The following is a 22,466-nucleotide window of genomic DNA, read 5'->3' on the forward strand; positions in this document are numbered from 1 at the left end:
GCTCGCACAAAGGCATCCACATCTCTCCTCAAGGTAGGCCAATAGAAGAACGTCTCTACCGCTTTAACTGTTGCATCAATGCCACGATGCCCTGCATACGGTGGGACATGACTCTCTTCCATGACCTTATGTCGCAGTGGCCTAGTGACACAAAGTCTGCCATGCATCATCATAAAACCATCTCTGAGGAGGTAGTGCTCGTGATGTTGCCCCTCTTGTAATTGTTCAAAGATCCTTGCAAAATCTTCATCAACAGTATACTGTTCCTTCATGTCATCTAACTCATGATGATAAGGAATTGACACAGCTGAAATTTGTGGCTTTCTTGATAACGCATCAGCCACAACATTCTTCTTGCCTTCCACATGCATAATCTGGAAGTGGAACATGGAAAGAATGTTTGCCCATCGCATATGCTTTTCGGATAACTTTGACTGTGTCAAGAAGTATCGCAAGGTCTGATGATCTGTTTGGACAACAAAATCAGCACCTAAGAGGTAGTGCTTCCAGCTAGAAAGCGCATGAATAACGGCCAAGAGTTCTTTCTCATAGACTTGCATAGTCCTCTCTGGCCCTTGCAAAATTCGGCTTTCATATGCTACTACCCGTCCATCTTGCATTAGCACTGCTCCGATGCTACTGCCACACGCGTCACACTGGACCACAAATGACTTCCTGAGATCTGGCAAAACAATAACTGGATCTGAAGTCAACTTTTCCTTTAAGAGACTAAAAGCTGAAATCTCTTTTTGGGTCCATCTGAAAGTGACCTCTTTCTTTTGCAATGCGTGAAGAGGCGATGCTATCTCTGCAAAATTTCTGATAAACCTTCTATAGTAGGAACACAATCCCAAGAAGCTTCTGACATCGTGCACAGTCTTCAAGTCTGGCCATGTCTTGATAGCTTCGACCTTTGCGGGATCCATTCTAACACCATCCTTTGAGACTATGTGGCCCAGAAAGTGGATCTCTTCGAGGAAGAATTCACTTTTCTTAGGATTGACAAGTAACCTGTGACTGCGCAGCTCTTCGAACACAATGGTCAAGTGACGCCTATGCTCCTCTTCATTCTTCGAATACACAATCATGTCATCGAAGAATGTTCCAACAAACTGTTGATGCGAGCGGAAAATCCGGTCCATCATTCTGTTGAACGTGGCAGGAGCATTTGTTAGCCCAAACGGCATCACTAAAAACTCATAAAGACCAAATGTCGTTCTAAACGCAGTCTTGTGCACATCCTCTGGGCGTATACGAATCTGATGGTACCCACTCTTCAGGTCTATCCTGCTGAAAATTGCAGCACCCTCTAAACGATCAAGAATATCATCAATGCGAGGAATAGGAAACCTATTCTTGATGGTATTCTTATTCAACGCACCGTAATCAATACACATGCGCCATGAGCCATCCTTCTTCTGCACTAGGAGCACTGGGGAGCAAAAGGGTGAAGAACTAGGCTGAATCAGCCCTTTCTCTAATAACTCCCCAACCTGGCCCATAATCTCTTTCTGCTGCGCCGCACTAACCCTGTAGGGAGGTCTATTTGGTGGGCTACACCCTGGCACCAAATCTATCCGATGGTCCTCAGGTCTCTCTGGCGGCAATTGCGACGGTAATGAATCAGAAAAACAGTCACTAAACTTTTGCAAAAATGCTGACCTTTCTTTATCTAACACAGATAAATTTGACTGATCCCTATCTGAGACATCACGTGCAAAAATCAAGTACACAGAAAGATGATTCTTTATTACAGAAGTGATAGCAGAAGCAGATACAATAGGGACTGACTCTCTTTTAAGCTTTACATCCAAGATGTGAGTTTTGCCCCTATGCTGTACAGTGATCTTTTTGTTGTAGGCATCCAAGACTCCATGCACTCGGAACATCCACGAGATCCCCAACAAGGCGTCACAACCTTCCAACGGCATGATGTAAAACTCTTCAGTGTCCACATACGACTGAATATGCAGACGCAGTTTTCCAATGATAGGAGTAACACACTCTGAGTGGCCAGGACATGCCAACCCTGCCTCTGCTGTGTACCCCATCTCTTCAGCTTTGATGCCGAGCTTCATAGCTAACTCTGGTGAGATAAAGTTGGCTTTGGCACCTGGATCAAAGAAGATGAGTGCCGTCTGATCCCTAACTTTACCCCATGCCCTGCATAACTCACTGGCATCTGTGCTGGGCCTGTCACCCACCATGTCTGGCACTAAACCTGCCGTGGGTTTAGGCTTCTTGCCTTTCTGGTCTTCTTTATCCTCTGAGTCAGCTGGCCTTTTCCTTTGTGGACAATTGATAGAAAAGTGACCAGGCTGCTCGCATATAAAGCATTTGTTCTCAGCCATTAGGACCTTCTTTTCCTCGAGCGACTTGCGCACAAAAGGCTTCCTTTTCTGTTTCTTTGCCTGCGCTCCAGAAGTCCCAGCTGAATCCTTGTCTTTGGTGGCCTGTTCAGACCCCTGTGACGCATCAGGAGCCGTTTTCACAAAGGGCTTCTTCACTGAATTTTTCTTCTGCTGCCCTCCTTTATCACTGCTCGGAAATCCACTGTCCTCTCCTTTCAACAGGGCAAGACCAGTGTTCGCAACTTCCATAAGCTGAGTAAGGGTAGCCACTCTATTCTTTGTACAATAATCGCGAAGCCCTTTAGGCAACCCACAACAATACTTCTCTATCTGCTCTGTCAATGGCACAAATCTGTAGGAGGTCACTGAGAGTAATGCTTTACAAAACCTCCTATTGTACTCCAGCAAGCTCTTGCACGAAGCTGCCGCAAGCTGGTGCCAATCTGTCAGGACATCGGCTTCAAATTCATTTGATAGCCAAGCAGATGCAAACATTTGCTTGAAGTAAACCCAAGTGGCGGGTGCCTGTCCTTGCATTAACAATGTCGTCCACCATGTAAGCGCATTGTCCTTTAAGAAAGTGGCAGCTTTCCTAACCTTCGAGGCCTCTGTAAAATTCTCTCCCGCATAAGCTGTATCAAACTGCTGGAGGAAAGTGAGTGCCTTTGTCTTGTCCTCGAAACCACTGAAGGTACTGAACTTTACTGCTGCACCACCCTCTTTGTAAGCCTTCGGCTTCTCTAGTGTCCCCAAATTGTCATACGGAATGGTCTGCAACATGGGCACTGTACTAGGCATGATCGGCACGTGTTGGCCATTCACATTTTGCGTCAGAGGTGCGATATCTGGCTGCTGTCCAGAAAAACCAGCCATGCCAAAATGACCCTGTGGCACCCCAAACTGGCCCTGGTTGCCGTGGAAACCTTGCTGCATGCCGATAGTACCATACATGGGGTTTGGCATGATGCCTTGCATACCCCCGAACACTGTTCCTGGCATGTACGGCTGACTTCCAGACGCATAACCAGCCATACTTTGGAACACTGATCCACCCCCGAAATACCCAGGATGTACCGTGGGTGGTGGAAAAACTGAGTGCATAGCCTGGTATCCAGCTCCCTGTCCATTCAAGACAGCATGCTGGCTCTGAAAGGTGGCGGGCTGAACTGGCATAACCTGTGGAATAGGCGTTCTAGCCACCTGTTCAAGCACGGGAGGAACCTGCTTTGGAGCCCCCGACTCCGCAACATGCGAGTGTTCCCTTTCCTCCTGCGCCTCATGAAGTACCTGGGCTTGAGCTTCAACAAGCTCCGTACGCGGCGTAGGTTGCCTATTTTGCTGTTGCACTGGTGGCGCTTGCAAGAATTCCATAAACCTCGGATTCTGCACCAACTGCGAAAAGACATTCACCGCGGCAACTAACTGAGTCTTAAACGCATCATCCTCAAGTTGCCCTGTCATAAAGCCCTGTACTACTGGAGGGACATTCACGTTGACAGGAGGTACATACTGACGTGGCCGTGAGCTCTCGCCAATCTCAAAAACCATAGGAATCTCCTGTCTGTCCTTTGGAGAGGAACCCTCTTCCATAATTCCCTTCCCCTTGTCGGCCATAGTGTAATCCCCGCGTTCTTGCACTGTGTGTCTTTACCCTGAACAATCCAGGCTCACTCTTTGAGGAAAAAGTGATTGATATCCCGGCAATGGAACCATGAAACCGGCCCGTAGGGCGGTAGGCGTTGGCTTTCACCCGAAATTCTTTACTTTAAACACACACACAGAGCACTTTGCAAAGAGAACCTGCGACGGGAGTTAACACTTGAATACACACACGGCTCGGAAGCTAGAATGCTCCGAGCAGACGCCGACAACCTGTAGGCCCCAAAATTGGCGCCCCTTTCGGTATTTCTTTATTCTTTAGGAGGGTAAATTACAAGGTAAGGTCCTGGGAATCCTTCACGTGTATCCACCTAGATACCATTTGATTTGGCCAAATTTCGGCAGCATAACAACCCCAAAACTTCAATTCCCCTGCTGGAACTCGCTTGCACTGTCGTATACCCTCTGATTCCTGTCCAAAAACAGTAAATTCAGCACGCTGTATTTACTGGGTTTTGCCCTGTTTTCAGCCCCAAACAGTCCCCTAACTGTCCTTTGCCAGTGGGGCACGATTCCCAATGATCCTGGCGTCCGTATGGCTGAAAAACAGTCAAATTACAGCGCATACACAGCGTTGATTTTGCACCTGTACGGTGAGGTTATGACCCTCACCAGTGCCTGCTTTGGAGCAGCAGTTAGCTACCCCTGTTCATGCTCAAGGAGGCTCTTGCCTCAGCACAAAAGCATGAACCCACACAACTGTACATCAGTCAAATGAGTAGCCCTCTTGTGGGGCATCACATAACTGCACGTAGGGGAGAAAGAGAGCAGTATGTAGCGTGCGGGGCATCACTCCCGTCACCATACTGTGCATAGAGGGCAAGGTCAGCATTCCATAGCTTCTGTACCTGTTACAATCCGCCTGTGGCTGAAAATGGCGCCCCCTTTGATGATATGCAGCTCGTTTTTGCCTCCCAAAGTGGCAGAATCGCTCACAAGCTGACACGTCGCCCAGTTTCCGAGTTTGGGCTTTCCCTGCTAAAAATATCTCAACTGGTGCGTAAGTTGACTTCGCGGCAGAGTTGTAAAGTGTTCCCCTAGTCATACCGAAGGTAATGACGCGAACACATTTCGTGGCCCAAAATAGCAGTTCCCTAAATTTTAGGAGATGCTTCCGTTGGGCTCCCACTGGTCTTCTGACCATCTATCCTCATTGGGACCGCATCCAAAAATGCAATGTGGCCCAACTGTCGGATACTTTTTGTTGGAAGTCCCACCTTGACTTTACGCCTTAATTGAGTTCACTTCCTAGTATCCACCAACTTGCTAAGTGCGACGGGGGGACCTATATGATCTTGCTCTGAGCCTAGACATCCTCTTACCATACGAATTCCAGTGCCGACCACTTCCCGTCTGCGGGTGAATCTACCGTTCACATTGGCCATACAATGTCCGACCGTTTGCTACTTCAAAAAGAGGGTCTCAAAATAAATAAAATAAACCCTATTGGAAAGAAACCAACAACCAAGGTTAGCAGTTGCCACATCTCTGTGACATGGTTAATAACTGCCACGTCCTCGTGACATAAACTCTCAAACTTAAAAGCTTTTCAAATTAAAAGCAATTGTTCAAAAAGCAACTGATCCCAAAAAGCTTTCAAAAAAAAGCATCAGCGTGATTTGCGAAAATCCGTACAGCAGCCAACAGAATTTCCGACCCTGCCATGTCAACACCGTACGACTGCCACGTCAGCAATGCACCACAATTTTCGAAAACTGTCCCTTGCTACCTGTGCGTCTGGGCATGCCACGTCACCAATTTGTGACATACCCCCCTGTTGAAAGCATTGTAATCGCCCTCGATTACGCCAACAAAACAGACAGAGGCCATAAACTGTCTTAGTAGACACTAACTGTTAGTACCTACGCACTAGACACGACACATCTAGCACATGTACAAAGACGACAGTCACATTACTGCATATGACAAATCACATTCAAAATCATTCCAAATCTCAGACTATGACTGCCAGCAACGTATTTAGTAACCACATCTAGATCCATTATGGACCTCACTGATGTCTAGTTAACTAATCCCATATTGCGATCATGTCTATAGAGATTTTTCGACTCAAGCACTGTCGTGTGCAAGTAGTCATTTGCCGCCTCAAGCACTGTCATGTGCGAGAAATCTTTTCCCTCAAGCACTATCGTGACCGAGAAATCTTTTCCGAAGACCCCAATCCATCACTAAGTTCATACTGAACAGAGTGGTCCAGTCATTCGTTCCATTGAATCAGACGTGATTCATGATTCGTTATCAGGTTCTTTCAGGAGCTGTCATTGCTCGATCTCATTCTTAGTCCTGCTCTTTTTTCCAAATTCTTTCAGAAAATATCAGATTTATTCAAAATTCAAAATCATCTTCCAAAACAAAAGTTTTGTTTCATAAATCCATAAAGCAAAATAATGCTAATTCAGAAAAAAGCTGTTCTGGAACGAGTATCGCCTCGTCCTGCTCTTTTGCCAATGTGCCAGTCATTCTGATTCTTGTGTCCTTTTGGGACACTTTGTAGCGATATGTCCTTGTTCTCCACATTCAAAACATTCCCTGCTTTGAAATATTAATCTCTTTGGTCTTCTGTCAGTGAAGGTCGTCTATCTTTTCGTCGATTGTTTCTACTATGACTTGTTGAAGGTTCATCTGATGGGTAAGTCAATTTACCCAAATGTATAGCAAATCCCCGCTTCGCATGTCCCATCAACTGTTGTATAGACTCAGACTTCTGTTCGAGACAGTAGTCTCGAATTTCTTTGGGAAGCCCACAACTAAATCGTTCAATATGTTCCCTAAAACTGATCTTCTTAAAGGATGAAACTGGTAGAAAAATTTCCCAAAATCTTTCACGGTAAGAATCCAATGATTCTGTCTTGACCATCCGAACATGGTTCCAATCAATAATCACATCTCGTTCGTATTCTTGTGTGAGCCAAGAAGAAATAAAGAGTTTCTTAAATTTCAACCACTTTGTCGCGCTTGTTTCCTTAACAACAGAGTGGACCACCATGTCCGTGCATTGCCTTTCAAAAAGGATGTCTCCCGTCTGATCTTGGAGTGCTCTGTATAGCGGCCTCCAAAGAATGCTATGTCAAACTGTAGGATAAAGGCTAAAGTCTTGGGAGCATCTTGAAACCCTGAAAAGTGCTCAAACTTTATTGCCTGTCCTCCCTCTTTGAATTCTTTGGGCTTTTTGCCCTTGTTGTCGAGGAAATCATTTTGATTGGCTCTGTAGAAGTGCTTTCTTTTGGCATAAAACCTGTGATCGTCAGAGTCCAAACTGTCGGAGGATGAGTCCTAGGTAGAACTGTCAGAAACTTTAGTCTTCTTTGCCTTTTTCTTGCCCTTTCCGAAGCTTTGCTTTTTGCTTCGCTTTTTCCCTTTTTTGTCTTCTTCGCTCGAATCAAAAGAGCTAGAAGAACTATCAGTCTCACAACTCAGAGCATCTGGACGCAGAGTCTGAGAGTGAGAACCCTCCCACTCTCTTGTACTTTGAACGCAGATTCATACAAAAAGAAATACCGAAAGGGGCGCCAGTCTTTATGGCCAATATCTCTAGGCACGAAACTCCGCCAGGCCGTGTTGAATCAAGTGTAAATTGTGTACTGTTTTGAAGTGAATCTCAGTTGTGTTGCGGTAGAATCTTGACTTGGGAGTGTCCAAGTTTGTTACATCCTCCCTTCTTGAAAGCAGAGTAATCGTCCACGATTCTATCTGCAAAACAACTCAAGTTAGAAAAATAATATCCGATGGTCATTCCAAGAGTCGTCCCGTTTTCTCATTCCATATCGGAGCTCTTGATATTCTCGCGTAGCAAAATTAGCCATCACACCCAGATCACGCTAATCTGTAATGGGTGTCATGATGCTAAAGTTACATACCCAAGCAATCTCACCCAAGTAGGACCATGGCACATCACGATGCAACATAGATGTTTACATATGCATGTTACAAGACACAGAAACACATAGTCACAGATGAACACCCCCCTCGCAAATAACCATCCAGGTCCACGCTCGGAGCTATTCAATGATCCTATCATCACTCCTCCCGCAAATAACGTAAAAAGGTCAAGGCCATGAGATATAGGAGCCTTTTACAACCAAACGCGCCCCAGACCGTAGCCTGCATCGCTTGGACGTTTCGAGAGAAAATGCTGCTCAAACTCTTTCTAATTTCCTTCTCAATACTTCTCCAGCAAATAACCAAGAAGGTTCGGGCAATGACTAAAATACCACTTTGCCATCATGCACTACTCCTCCTGCAAATAACATAAACAGTAAGGGCCAAACATTATCAAGCATCAATTCTTCCCCCTGGTACTCCTCCCAGGAAAGCCCCAGCCATGAGTAACAAAATGTTACCAAAAGCACTGAAACCAAAATCAAGCATTCTCAAGTCGGCACCAATACAAGTTCAAAATAGATAACATCCATTTCAAACAAATTCCAAATAATAATTTTTAAACAAAGTTCAAAAAGTATCTAAATACAAAGTAATTATTCACACGGTTTTCTTCAGACAGTTGAACTTTAAGGGCGATTGGCTTTCCTTTCTGCATCAAAGTGATTGTACGATTCCATATCTGGAGTGTCGCATCATTCTTGTCATGTCAAGGCATGCCCAAGAAAGCACTACAAATACCTAACTTCATGATGTGGACGTCTGCCTTTCCATGGTATCCTTGGATAGTGACTAGAACAGCACCAATGAGGGGTAACACTTTGAGTTTTCCTAGTGGCTAGTTCGGCTTCAAGAACTCCGGCTTGAGGATCGTACTCAAAGTCCATCTGCTTGAGGAAGTCTGGATGAATGGAATTCTCGGTGGCTACTGGGTCAAAGAAGATAAGTGCTTTGAAGCCGTTGATCTTGCCATAAGCTCGGCACAATTCATTGGAACTTTGGAGATTAATGCCATAAATGTCATGAACAAGTCCAATTGTAGGTCTAGCTTGCTTAGCCGGAGGTGGTCCTGAAGATCTGTCGCCTGTCAGAGCAAGGATAGGTTCTGCGGGTCTATCTGTTCATTGTGAACAATTATAAAAAGTATGCCTTGATTAAAACATCCAAAGCATCGGTGTTCTTATAATAAAGTTTCTCGTTGCTGTAGCGTCAAACGAGGCCTCTGTGGTTGACTGTCACGAGAATCCAGGGGATTTGTTCATTGTGGCCGAGGATTCTCACTCGAGCTTCCCTTTCATAAACTTGTATTCGACCGCAGCATGGTCAATAAGTTCTTGCAATGTTGATACTTGTTTAAAGACACTTCAAAACAATTGAACTGAGAGAAAGACACTTTACACAAGACACGGAGTAGCGAAGTTCCACCCTAGAGTGCACTAGCCCCAAACTGTGGCGCGTCCCTTTCAGTATTTCTTTATATTGCTTCAACAAGGTACAACACTAGCGGCATTTCTCTGCATCTCCGGCGGATAGAATGCCAAAGAGTGAGCCCGGAGTTCATATTTATAGGCCCTTTACCATCCAAAAACAGTTTACATGGAAGGCTTCAAGTCTAAAAGCATCTCGTCCCAAAAGCATGCACCCCATGGGTTGTCCGTACAGTGTGCCACTCAGCACCAATCAGCGCAAAACGCGGAATCGTCCATAAAGCCGACCAGGTCAGCGCATAACGTGAAAATCCGTATTGCATGCCACGTCATCAATCCTTTACGCAAACTATTATTGTGTGTGTCTGCTTTACTTTTAGGCCCCATCGGTCGGGATCCCATAAGTTGTTGGGGGTTAGGATTAACTAACCCTATATTAATAATAGGCCACTTGGTGAGGATCTATAAGTTGGTGAGGACTTCATCTTCTTCTGCTTTTGCTAGGGTTTAGGCCCCTTGGCCGGGATCTGCAGGTTGGCTAGAGTCTTCAGCAACTCATCGGCAGTTTGTCACACCTAAAACCTAAATATCAAAAGCTTGATGGCTGATTTCCAAAATTTGTGCTAACATCCTGACATGGCAGGCTGTACAAATTTCCGCGATTTGCATTGGCTGTTTTGGACAATTTTTAGCGCAAGTTTTTGGAAGCAGATGCTTTTGGTGCCAAGTGCTTTTAGAACTGATGCTTTTGGGGCTTTCATTTTGGGCTATCGATGGTGCTGTTTATAAGGACCCTTGGGGCCTCACTCTGGGAGCATCTAGACGCCGATTCTCGAAGAGAGCTAGACCCTCGGGGAGTGTCCCTTTGCGAAGAAGCAATAATAAAGAAATATTGGAAGGGGTGCCAGTCTTTGGGCCCATCTGGACGCAGTCTCTAAGAGCAGAGGTCCCTCGAGAGTTGTACTTTGCAATGATTAATGATAAAGAAATACCGAAAGGGGCGCTAGACTTTGGGGCCAATACCCCTAGGCACGGAACTCCGTTGGGCTGTGTCAACTCTCTCTCTATATATATATTGAAGTTCAATGAATTTGAAGTTTCTGTCGTGTGTTGCTACTATTGATTTCTCACTTGGGAGTGTCCAAACCCATTACACACATCATCACTTTGTGGCATTATATGTCACAAAGTGATGATTGTTGACATGGCACCACCATACAGCAGCAACACACAGAGAGAACACAGCAAGATTGATTACATGGCCAGCATTTTGACGTGGAAGCTTGTATGGCCAGATGCTGGTGTGAGTCCGTATGGTACGGATGCAGGTGATGTGGCAGCCAACACAAAAGTTGTTTTTAGACAATACTGTGTGCTTTGTTTAGCAACCACATAACCTGTAAATTTAGAGGCGTGAGCAGTTGTAAACACTTTCCCTCATTGATACAAAAATACATACTACCAAGGGTGCCTATGTAGGGGGCGAGTGCTTCTGAGAGGGAAGCTCAGCTTGTGCAGGGATTATTTTTTCAGCTGTTTCTAGTTCTGTTTATCGCCACTTTTGCTTCCAGTTGCAATCTGATGCCTCCATTTCCTTCCCCCGTTGATGTCTGTATACTCTTCGCGTGAAGATATATAGCACACGTCAACCAAACCAACACCCAAGTCTCTTTCCGAGGTCTCAACTCCTGTAAGATCCCCGAGCTTCACTAGCCCACATTGGGTCAGAAAGTATACCAGTAGTAGACAGAAAATAGGTCCCAACTCCAGTAAGATGCCTGAGCTCCATTAGTCCACGCTCAACAGAAAACCCCAGAGAATATACTAATAGTCGACAGAGAAAACCTCCATTTTCTTCCCTCCATGATGTCTGTATACTCTCTCACTGAAAACGTACACAACGCATCTGCTTTACCTCCGTTTCCTTGCCTCGTTGTTGTCTGTATACCCTCTCACTGAAAATGTATCTTGTGCCTGTTAATGAAGTCGTACATGCCTCTTGTTTTCTCAAAGAAAAGAAACTTGTGGAGAAGTCAAAAAGGATTCAGTGGATCCTAGCAGCTTAAATGATTCTGACAAGTCGAAGACCATAACCAATCTGCTTGCAGCAAAGGAAATTCTCTGAACAAAAAGTTCATTTAGAGAAGGTGATGCATAGTAATTGAATGGAGCAAGATGTAGCATGGTTACTAATCTGTGTCTGCAAAAAAGGAACCCTTAAACAAGTTAGCATGCAAATATTGGCAGTCATTTAAAAATACCCTCTTCCTTAAGTGATAGTTCCTTCTGGTGCCTTTGCTCTTCTTTCTCTTTTAGCTGATCGTCCAATTTGTTAACATCAATCTTTGAATTTTGCAGAAAAGGCCCACATACAATGGTAAGAAACAAAGGCTTTGGTATGAGGCAAAGTATCAATGCACACCTCCTAAGTTTCTGAGTCAACTTACTGCGATTGGGGCATTTGAAGCAAAAATTCTCGCTTTTCTTGCTTCATCGTCATAACGTCGAACTCTCGAAAAATCTCTTCCTCCTATAAAGTCATCCTTCACTTTCCTGGTTGATGTCAGCATTTTGACAATCTGAAACAGATCAAAATGGCATTGCTACTTTAATATTAAACCACCCAAAAAAAAAAACTGATTTCTTGATATATTTAGAAGGATGTTTTCCAGACATTGCAAGGCTCAATAGTTGCTTCTTGTTGCCCATTGCTTATTCTTAAATGTGTCTGACCATATTCAAGACATACACACAATGAAACAATTCAGATCGAAGCTTGACAGATTTTGAAGGATGTTTCCCACACATTGCAAGGACATTGGAAACTTGGTTTTCTAGGTGACTGATCGTATGCAAGATCCACGAACAAGGGGACCCGAGCAAGCTCCATCATATATTCCCACACACAAACTATCTTTGGTTCATCAAAATGCTACATGTATCACCAGCAGATGACACGGCACTATGATGTGGCTTGATATGGTATTTATGATAAAAGCCATTGTCATAAAAGAGCTATTGTCCACGCCCACCAGAGGGTGAGCCCATATTGACTCTATACGCGGGGAGATGAGATTGATGTATGTTTCTTGTGCTTGTCGTATGTGCCTCTATGGCTTGACGTGTGCAAGGTGGTTGATGGTTGACTCAATTTCAATGTGAAGATCTATATTGACTACATTTGAAGCCTTAATGATAGCACCCACAAAGATCTTAATAAGCATCCACAGCTGGACAATGTTAAAATCCTTGGTAATATCTGTTTTGAATCTAGAACCTCTCTTGATTGTTTCCCTTAAAAGTTAGATTTATCTACAAAATGGATTCACAATTATGTTCATCTCATAGATAATAATTCTTTCAAAGATTAAATGGTTGCAATAAATTGGCATGGAACAAATGTGGAAATGCCAATAATTCAAAAGATCGAATATATGAGAAATTTTTTCTATTAGTCAGATACTTCTAACAACCCTTGGCAAAGCAAACTTGACTGAAAAAAAGTTGTTAGTTTCTTCTTTTCCTAATGTGGTTTCTTCTTCATAGATCCTCTTTTTTTGCTAGAATTCAGTGTCTCATAATCACCCTTTTGGAAAAATAAATCACATCAAAAGAAAAGGTGGATCTGACATCCTTGTGGACATGGTAATACAAGATGGAAACAAAGGGCAGCTTTGCACATCAAAAAATATGAAGGCACCATAGGATTGTTTAAGAACTTCAAGATATCCCATCTTGTAGGCGATCGAATCTTGAACCTTTGCCAAGAGGCTCCCGACATCTCTAAAAGTTTTTCCTGCTTGCACATTTTTGTTCAACTGTGTTTGCAGCGTTGCCAATTTAGTTCTGCAAGGTCTCGCGTCGAAAAATGTTTACCAATTCTGTCTCTAGAAGAAAAAGTAGGCATACGAGGTGGGGCATTTGACAGAATCGCAACTTTCTCTGTAATCATGAGGAAGACACACAATTGATCGGTTGATGAGGCGAGCCCGGGGGTGTTTGCACATGACTGGATGGAGGAGTGAACGCATACGAGCAAAAGAACGATGCTCAACATCAACGGAGGGTGTCGGGCAGCATTATACGATCAAGACCCCCAGGAACCCTCAGATTATCATTTATCATTTAATCTTACAACTTTCACAAGCAAATTCGCATTTGCATGCAAAGAGAGCGATGATAGAGTCGGCGTACCTCATCTCAGAATCGGCGTTTTGCTCTGTTTCGTATGACGCAGAGGGAGGGAGGGAGGGAGGGAGGAGAAACTTTAGCGTCGTATCCAAAGAAGGGTCTCGAACTCAAGTTAATTCGTTAGATAGGAGTTAGGTTGCATTCAAAACTTTGGCACCAGGTTGATCCACGTGTCTGCCGCACGGTTTTTACTTCGTTAGCTGTATGCTCGCATTCAAAACTTTAGCACCACATTAGAGCACTAAAAGTTATAGATGAGATCTCACTGCAAAATGCGGTCTCCTAGAGCATATTGGTTGCAAAATATGTTGAGCATGGCTATGGCGAGGAAGCTTTGGTCTGTATGTGAAGTGAGATTTCTTGCAAGACGAGGATATGCCCAGTCAGGGCTGACCAAGGAAGCTGTGCGGTTTTTTTGTTGGATGCAACATTTTTGTTGGATAGGGTCTAGATGCTTCTTTACAACATGAGGAGATAATATGGGCTTTTAGCCAAACAAAGAGTATTACACTTGCATGGTTGACCTTCTCAGGTTGATCTTGATGGGGATCCTCTTTGGGATGTCGTCTCGTGGGGCGCGTTAATTGCAAGATATGCCCCTCATGGATGTGGCAAGGAAACTTTGGGCTGATTTGGCCTAGATGTGAAGGGAAGGCCTCTCTCCACATTCAATTACCTATTCTTTCACCTTGAAGGTGATTTGTTATGCTTTGGTCGATGAGTATGTGTGATATATCCTATAGTTGGGTGGATGCCACGCCTTCACTCGGAGCTTGGGAGTCGTGGCCTAGTGTGGGAATTGCCTCTTATTCATGACAAAGGTCAAGAGGGTCAAGTGGTGTCAATAAAAATGGGAGTTTACCATGCAGGGAGGCGGCGCCCTCACGGGTCCACAATAGGGGGGTGGTGGTAGCTCCGTGTGTGTGTGTGTGTGTGTGTGTGTACGTACATGTGCGTGCGCGTGTGCGTGCGCGTGTGCGTGTGTGTGTGTGTGTCTGTCTGTCTGTGTGTAGCTTGAGAACAAAGCTCGATCAAGCACGTTGTGATAGTCGCTTGAGAGTAGAGCTCGATCAAGCACACGATAGTAGAGCAGCCAACCACACATGTTCCCAACTGGGTTGGTTGCCAAGCATGCTAGCTACTCCCAATTTTTGATTGCACTGTGCTACTCTCTTGGCATCAACTCCATCTACTAGCCAACTCTATCTAACTACGTTGGTCAGCAACCTTGTTGTGCGTGAGGCCCTACTCACTGACCATCACCCTCGCCATAGTCAGACTACGGCTTCAAATCCCACCGTGACCTACCACTCATGTTACACTTTGTCCAGAACTGGAATTTGAATGCACGTTCTCTCACGAGAACCAAAACTTGAGTCTAGAACCATAGTTGGCTACTCGCTCATCATCTACTATCCGATCCTTTTGTTGTCCTTACTGTGCAACTAACTTCATTCCGTGGAAACCGCCTCTAGCATTAGCCTACATAAACCATCTGATTAAGCATAATATTATGCTCGTCTGATTTTTTGTAAGAAAGGCTTCTCGTGGCGCTGAAGATTAGGCCAGGCAATTGAAGAAGCTAATAATATACTTGTGTTTTTTGTCTAATGAGTAGCCAACTGAGCAACAACCCATGTTCAAAGGCAATTGAGTAGCTCATAGCTGGCCGAGTCAATTGAACAACTTATAGTAGAGCAATAGCTCGTGTTCGAGTGTTCTGAGATTGGGCATCCTCCTGTTGTAGGTGGTTAACTACAATTGGGATAGCTGGTGTGTAATGGTTAATTATTGTGTTGTCTTTTATTTTTACTAATAATGAGTTGAAGATGTGTAAATTGGAACTTTGGGAGTTGAGGAGAAGACGCCGGCAATAAATTATCCTCTCAACCATTTTCATTTGCATAGTGTTATAGTTGATTTTGCCAATAAGCCACTATGGCTCGCTTGTAAATAATCAATGAGAACCCACCCTATGCAGGGTTGTGCAATAAGTGATAGCCACCACTCAAAGATCACTAAAGTGGAACTAAGTGTAAAGAGGGGTCTCCAATTTTTGGCACCGAAATAACAAAAATTTAAATACCAAACCCCACAAGAGGTGTTGTGGAGTTTGGGGCTACAATCTTTAGGCGTGAGATGCTCTTAATTTTCCCTTTCCCCTCTCTTAACCTATGTATTGGGCTATGGAGCTTCTTTATGTCATCTTCCTTCCTATGTATCCTTCCTTCCTTTCTTTGTGTACTATTATGTGTCTGTATGTCAACGTCTCCATCTCTTTTGTTTTGTGTCAACATGTTCCCCTTCTATCTCTCTCTTTTCCTTCTCCATCATGGAAAGGTCAATGGTTACATTTCATGGCCAAGGGTGCAAGCCCATCCTTGCCCCTAGCAATGATATCAGAGCGAGGCGGCGCTCTTGGAAACGCAACCACCATGGAGATGAAGATTCATACAAAGGCTTAAGAGAGCCATAGCTTGGTGTACACATAATGCACTTAGGTAGGCCATTATGGACGCGTGTTGGCCGAGGAAGTGCAGGGAGTGTGAAAGTTGTGCAAGGAGAGTGTGGTTATGGAAGTTGGTGCAAGCATTGGATGTACTTTGTCGTGCTACTAGGTGGAGAATGTTTAAGCGCTTGAATTAGATGTCCTTGCATTGTACACCACTTACTTAGGAGCTAGAGCGATAAGGGACATGTATGGGGTTCCCACGGGTCCTCTCATTTTTTAACACAAGAAAACGTGAATACTTTCAATAACTCCCCAAAAAAAATGGAATGGGGTCCACATTGGTCATGGTGCACTAAGGCATAGCTGCCCTGGATAGGGTAAAAAGTCCCCATTTTCACAAATGAAACTATCAAAATTTTGAAATTAGTGTCAATGTACAAATGGAACTATCAAAATTTCTTAAAATGACAATATTTACAACCCGTACACATATTACGGAGGGGGTCATGTTGACTATAGAAGCACCGTAGAAAGAGGGGTATATGGGTTCTTTAGAATTTGTAGATAGGGGGTTGTGCCCAAGAAATCTATGGACAATATGGCATTACGACCAAACATCATGTTAAAAGGTGTCATTTCAGTTGATGTTTTGTAAGCTACTCAGTATGCCCATAAAGTTGAATGTAGCTTTGGGTCCCAATCCGCTCTTGATTCACCTACTATTTTTGTGAGCATTGTGCGTAAGATTTTGTTTGTGTCTCAATGTGCTCATTAGATTGAGGGTGATAGGGTGTTGATTTGTGATAAACTACCATGAATTCATCTAGCAAGAATTCTATCACTTCATTTATAGAATGAGTCCCTCTATTGCCAACTATTTCAATTTGTAGCCCATATCTTGTAAAGATATTCTCATACAGGAATTGTACTATCATCCTTGCATCACTTTTTTGTGTTACCTTTGCTTCTACCCATTTAGTCAAATAATCCATGGTGGCCACTATGATGTATCGAGTATGTGTGTGATATGCAGGAGGTGCTATAAGTCCTACAAAATCTATGCCTCATTTAGTAAATGCTCTTGCTCCCATCATTAGTGGTAGAGACATTTTGTGTCTCTCTGCCTAGGTATCTTGGTTTGCTAGCATTTGTCACATCTTTTCGGCGGCAATTTCTTGGAATCATCTCAACCGCTTGGAAAATGGGATGTCACCTATGTGAATGTAGCGCAAGTGATCTCAAGGCACCTAGTTCCCTGCATGTGGGGGGATAGATACGGCATATTTTATGATGTGCTCCTCCATGAACACTGAAATCTCAATAAATGCATCCGTGTGGAGAGTAATTTTGTGGCGTCAAGATCGGGGAGACGAGTGAAGAAGGTGTGAAGATCCGGTTTTTCTTGTCCCTGCGATTCTTGAAGCCAAGGAGCTTTTCTTTCCAATGATGATCCAAGTTTGCACGATTTTAAACACAGTGAGGGCCAATAGCAGATGGTTGCATGTATACCCAAGCCCCTTTGGTGAACTCTTGGGACACCCACTCACCATCTATGCCTCTTGTATTGTGGCATGCAAGTGTTGTGACCTCATCCTTTGGCCGCCTTTGCAGAGTAGAGTTGGCCATGGGTGAGCAACCAAAAATTAGGAGGAGGAGGAGGACCTTGCTTGTTGCTACAATGCAGGTGGGAGAAAGGGAATGAGATTGCTTGGTGTGCCAATGGGAGGTGGTAGTGGCAGAAGGGGGGTGGAGCATGGTGGCAATGGAGATAAGAGAACGTGGATAAACCTTGCTTGGTGTGGTAATGGGAGGTGGGAGGGGAGGAGAGAGGAGCTTCCTTGCTGCAACAATGTAGATGGTAGTAGAGAGAGAGTATTGGAGTAGAGGGTGATTGGGAAGGTTGCAATCAAGGAGGGCTTGGAAAAGGGATTTTAGAGAGAGAAAATCACTTTTTAGGTATGGAATAGTTTTGGGGGGCTTTGGATAGTAGAAAATGATGTTTCAAAATCTTTTGAAATTTTTTGAATTTTAGGGGTTTTTGGTGCACGTTTTGAGTTTTGGAGCTCAAAAAATGCTTTTTTGATAATGAAATACGTTTCGGGCGGTTTAAGAAGATCAGATTTGATTTTTGTAAATTTTTAAAATTTCAAATTTTTGAGTTCTTCACAACAAGGTCAAAAAGGAGAGAAACTTGTAGGTTCCAAGTGCCCCCCCGTCCCCCACCTTCTCACTAGGTAAGAGGCCATTAAGAAGTGTAAGACTAATTTGTCCCCCTACTTTTTTGAGGGCATAGAGTATGACCACCACCCTCTTCTCATTGCATGGCCTCTAATTAACCTTAATTTCAAAGGACCCCTAGAGGGTTCATAATTTTCCTAATGATCTCTCAAAATCTCAACCTTCTATTGTACAAACCTCTCACCTAATCACATAAAAATCCTTGAGAAAATCAACTCTGACTGACTCCAAACTTCATAGGCAACATATCAAGACTATATAGAACACGGTGTGTGCGAACTATCTCTACGCATGTGGGCCAATTGTGGGGGGTACATAATTTTGTTGTTTTTGTACATAAAAGTGTGGAGAAATCAAAGAGTGAGTAAGTGATTTAAAAATATGAAGAGAAGCTAAAATTTGATCAGCTTGGGATCGTGAGTTGAGGTTTTCAGTTGTGAAGAAGGAAGCCCTTGTTGCTGCAACTTACAATGGTGCGTGGGTGTTGTGTAGTTGAGGTGCTTGTGTGTGTGTGTGTGTGTGCGTGCGAGGGCCTTAAGCTTTGATTGGAGAGTGTATCTCTCATCAAGAAGGAAATGAACATGGGTGATAACCTCTGCAATTTGACCCCTCTTCTTGCTTTTTGGTGATGGAAGTTGCGTGAATCGGAACTGCTACAAACGGAGGCATGGAGTTCCCTGCAAAATAGCAAAATAACACATTGCAACCATAAAACCGACAAATTCTCATACCTGACGAGTCTCGTAGCACAAAATCAAAGCCATATACAAACAGATAGAGAGAGAGAGAGAGAGAGAGAGAGAGAGAGAGAGAGACTCTGAGCGAGAGAGTGTAAGAGAGTGCGTGCAGATGCACCTCCTAGAGTGGAGTGCTACGCCAGCACGACGTGAGAGAAGAGAGGAGAGGAGAGAAGAGCAATGCAAACACTGGGTGCAATCTCCCCCCGTGCAAGAGTGACCATTTCCCTCTTGCATGTATTTCATTTATAGATTTCTTGAATGGTCAATTTGATTACAAACTGGTCGGCCGGTCATAAATGGCCAAAGCTCATAAAAGAGCACTTGAATAATAAAATGTACATAAAATATATATCCATTCACATAGGCCTAGCTCGATCAAGACTTTTCCACCTATCAGCTGCAGTAAATACCAAAATATCAATTCCATAACATACCTCTCCGTTGGAAAGTGATTGTCCTCAATTGCAAAGATAAGAATCTGCAAACAATACTTGTCAAAAATAGTGATTAGAAATTTGTGTTTAAAAAAAACATATAATAAAAATAGTGAAACTAAATAACATTGCATATGCCTGCCGTCATCCACACACTACCTATTCTAGTGTCCCATACCACTAAAATAAGCAATATATGTCATATCCTGATTAATCAGGATATCATTGGTCACACTCATCATTTAATAAGTCAATTCTCATCAATGTCAATTGCAATTCCATAAATATTGTTGCGACAAAAATCATCATATAGAGAATCCAACTCCAATTGCAATTCCAAATATAATCCATATCCAAAATATCTTTCATTTTCTATACCTGGGTAACAAAATCATGCCAATTACAATGGGGGTCAGCCACTGCAGCATGATTTTGTGATCGGTGTTGCCTAAACCGGCGAATCTACACCCGACTTACTGCCTAAATCGGCGAATCTGTACTAATGCTGTCTACATCGGCGAATCTGCATTTGGTATTGTGTAAAAGTGATGAATCTGCAATTTATCAATGTGCTGCCTAAATCGGCGAATCTACACAAAGATGAGCATTGACACACTGCCTAAATCGGCGAATCTGTGTGCCTGTGACCAATGGACTAGACATGGCATAAAAAGTGAAAATTAAAATGATCTGTCTGATATGAAATTGGAATAGAGTATGGAAGCATGTACCAAATGTTAGCGATCATTGCACACCAACTGAGCTCATGTAAGTAGTGGTATGACAAGTCATCTCAAGAAGAGTCCAATCAAAGAAAGTAGAACCCATGACATCAGAAACAATGGATTTTGCAACATAATGTAAACAAGTAAAGAAGTTTTGTCTTCTTAAAACCATCTGAAAAAAATTATTGCCTGCTACAAAGATGCTTGGGTATCTATAGGAGTGTGAGAATATCTGCAAAAAGACTCACTTAAAAGAAATCAAATATATTAAATATTAATTTATCAAATCACTATTAATTTTCTAAAAAACAAAGCACTAAAAATAAATTTGTGTTAAAATTCAACAACAATCTAATCATACACTGAATTTACGTGGCCAAAAGTCGGAATATCTGGAGTCGGTTGCTTGTAAAACTGATAATTCGAAAGAGAATTTGTACAAAATGGGAACACTCATAGTGATAGACATATAGGGGACATGCCATGTTAACAGTGAGAAGTCGACATGAATGTGGGATATATTTGCTTACGATTGGCATGAAAAGTGGAAATATAATGCACAAAGAGTGTGTAATTTAAAATTTAGGTAGACTCATTTGAAAACAATGCTAAGTAAACATAGAACACAATTATGAATATTTTAATAGCAATAGCAAGAACTTATTAAGTTTATGAGTAGTTGCAAGAGGGCAACTTGTGTTCAAACAATGTTGAAGCACTTAATTTTGGTTGAAAGTTTCATTGAAAAACTGCTTTCCAACTTAGTGACCATGTTCAACTAGAATGAACAAAATTGCTCGAGATAAGCTGCAATTCTGAGGGTGGTTAGTGTATGATACTAGCATCCAAATTATATATGAGCCCTGCCTGTTGCATTGTTCAAGTACCAGGTAGATGTGTGTTCTCTAATGTATTTATTATTATTATTATTAAATAAATAAATAAATAAATAAATAAATAAATATATATATATATATATATATATTCAATGCAATTAGTGGATTATTATACATTGCAGAATTGTGAAAAATATAACATGATTGACGTCAGTTATCAGGACATAATAGTAGGGGGTGGTTGGGGGTTGTGAAAAGAAAGAGAGAAATGAAATGAAATATTATGGTACCCATCTTTAAAATACAAAAATAACCTACGAAAACAGTGAGACAATCCTTATGGAATTAATACAATGTCTGGGTACAAAAATAGACTAAAATCAACGTCGTCATCATCGTCAAGTCCCGTGGATGCCTGGCATTAGGCGTCATCGCAAAAAGTATTGCATTAGTCATGGAAGAGCGTTGTCAATGTCCACCATTGTAGGGAGTATTGGGGAAGAGAGAGAGAGAGAGAGAGAGAGAGAGAGAGAGAGAGAGAGAGAGAGAGAGAGAGAGAGAGAGAGAGAGAGCTTTTTTTAAAGGTGTTCTGTGGGTATTATATCCTTCAAAGTTGCTAAAGATGACAAATGAAGCCCTACTACATTAGAGCTAATCCATCATGGAAGCGTCTAACTCCTATCATCTGGACATGCTCCACCTTTGCGTCTACATCCTTGTGTAGGGACGACACACTGAAAAGCTCATCCTTGGTTACCTTGACTTTGTGAGCATCAACCATGTGCATACTCTTGCTGTTTTGGTGTCCACTTTCTATCTCAAGGCACACCCAAGTGGTAATTGATCAGGCTGAATACACTGCACGGATCTCCTTGGAGAGTTGGAGAGACCTCTAATGACAGGCGTAGCTTATGTCCACAGAGTTCGACTCGCAGAAGAAACGCTTTTGAAAGAATGCAAGGCTGGACTATCAAAACTAGCCATTCTAGAGAAACTAGCCATGTGTATGATGAATATGCTCCCGCAATTTTCACACAAGAAACCATTGGCTACCTTGTATCTCTTGACATAATGTCTGGAGAGGAAGATCCGGATAATATTTTGGGAAAAGTACCAAAATGCCCCTCGAATTTCAAAAAGTTTCCTTAATATCGTTCGTGCAAGGGCTTCCAGCAAGGGTCTGCTCAATGCTCACAGTTGAGCAGCTTCTGGGTTTGTCCCTTTGTTAAATTGTTTTGTCCCGGACACCGCGCAAAGGAGCCATGTAGGGTACTGCTGCTAGTGTGGGTAGGTGGGGTGGGATGGTGGGCAGGACGGCTTCATGTATGCTGAGGGGTGTGGTTACGACTCCTTGCCTCATATTATTGACGCCCTGATGATAGCTCCCAAGTCCGTCCATCGGTTAAGCTCATCTGCATCGGCTGCGATTGGTTATGTGAAGGAAGTGAGTGGTAGGGTAGCATCGCAGCAGCAAAATGACGCATGTGGCTATGCACGGTGGAGGCACGAGGGG

At 43.1% G+C, this 22,466-nt stretch overlaps 1 protein-coding gene across 1 annotated transcript in view; it reads right to left on the reverse strand.

Annotated features, from left to right (window-relative positions):
• The window catches only part of LOC147428257 (uncharacterized), a 51,358-nt gene extending 37,694 nt beyond the window's left edge, over positions 1 to 13,664 (reverse strand). Inside the window, exons 1-3 of the mRNA XM_086497303.1 lie at positions 13,532 to 13,664; positions 11,785 to 11,916; positions 11,599 to 11,680 (exon numbers count right to left, since the gene is read on the reverse strand). Of these exons, the coding sequence (XP_086353429.1) occupies positions 11,599 to 11,680; positions 11,785 to 11,907 (205 nt within the window). The 5' untranslated portion in view covers positions 11,908 to 11,916; positions 13,532 to 13,664. The remainder of the gene's footprint in view (positions 1 to 11,598; positions 11,681 to 11,784; positions 11,917 to 13,531) is intronic.
• Between the last annotated feature and the right edge of the window lie 8,802 nt (positions 13,665 to 22,466).

Source organism: Adiantum capillus-veneris, chromosome 23, assembly GCF_014529385.1.
Source record: "Adiantum capillus-veneris isolate H3 chromosome 23, ASM1452938v2, whole genome shotgun sequence".
NCBI lineage: Eukaryota > Viridiplantae > Streptophyta > Polypodiopsida > Polypodiales > Pteridaceae > Adiantum > Adiantum capillus-veneris.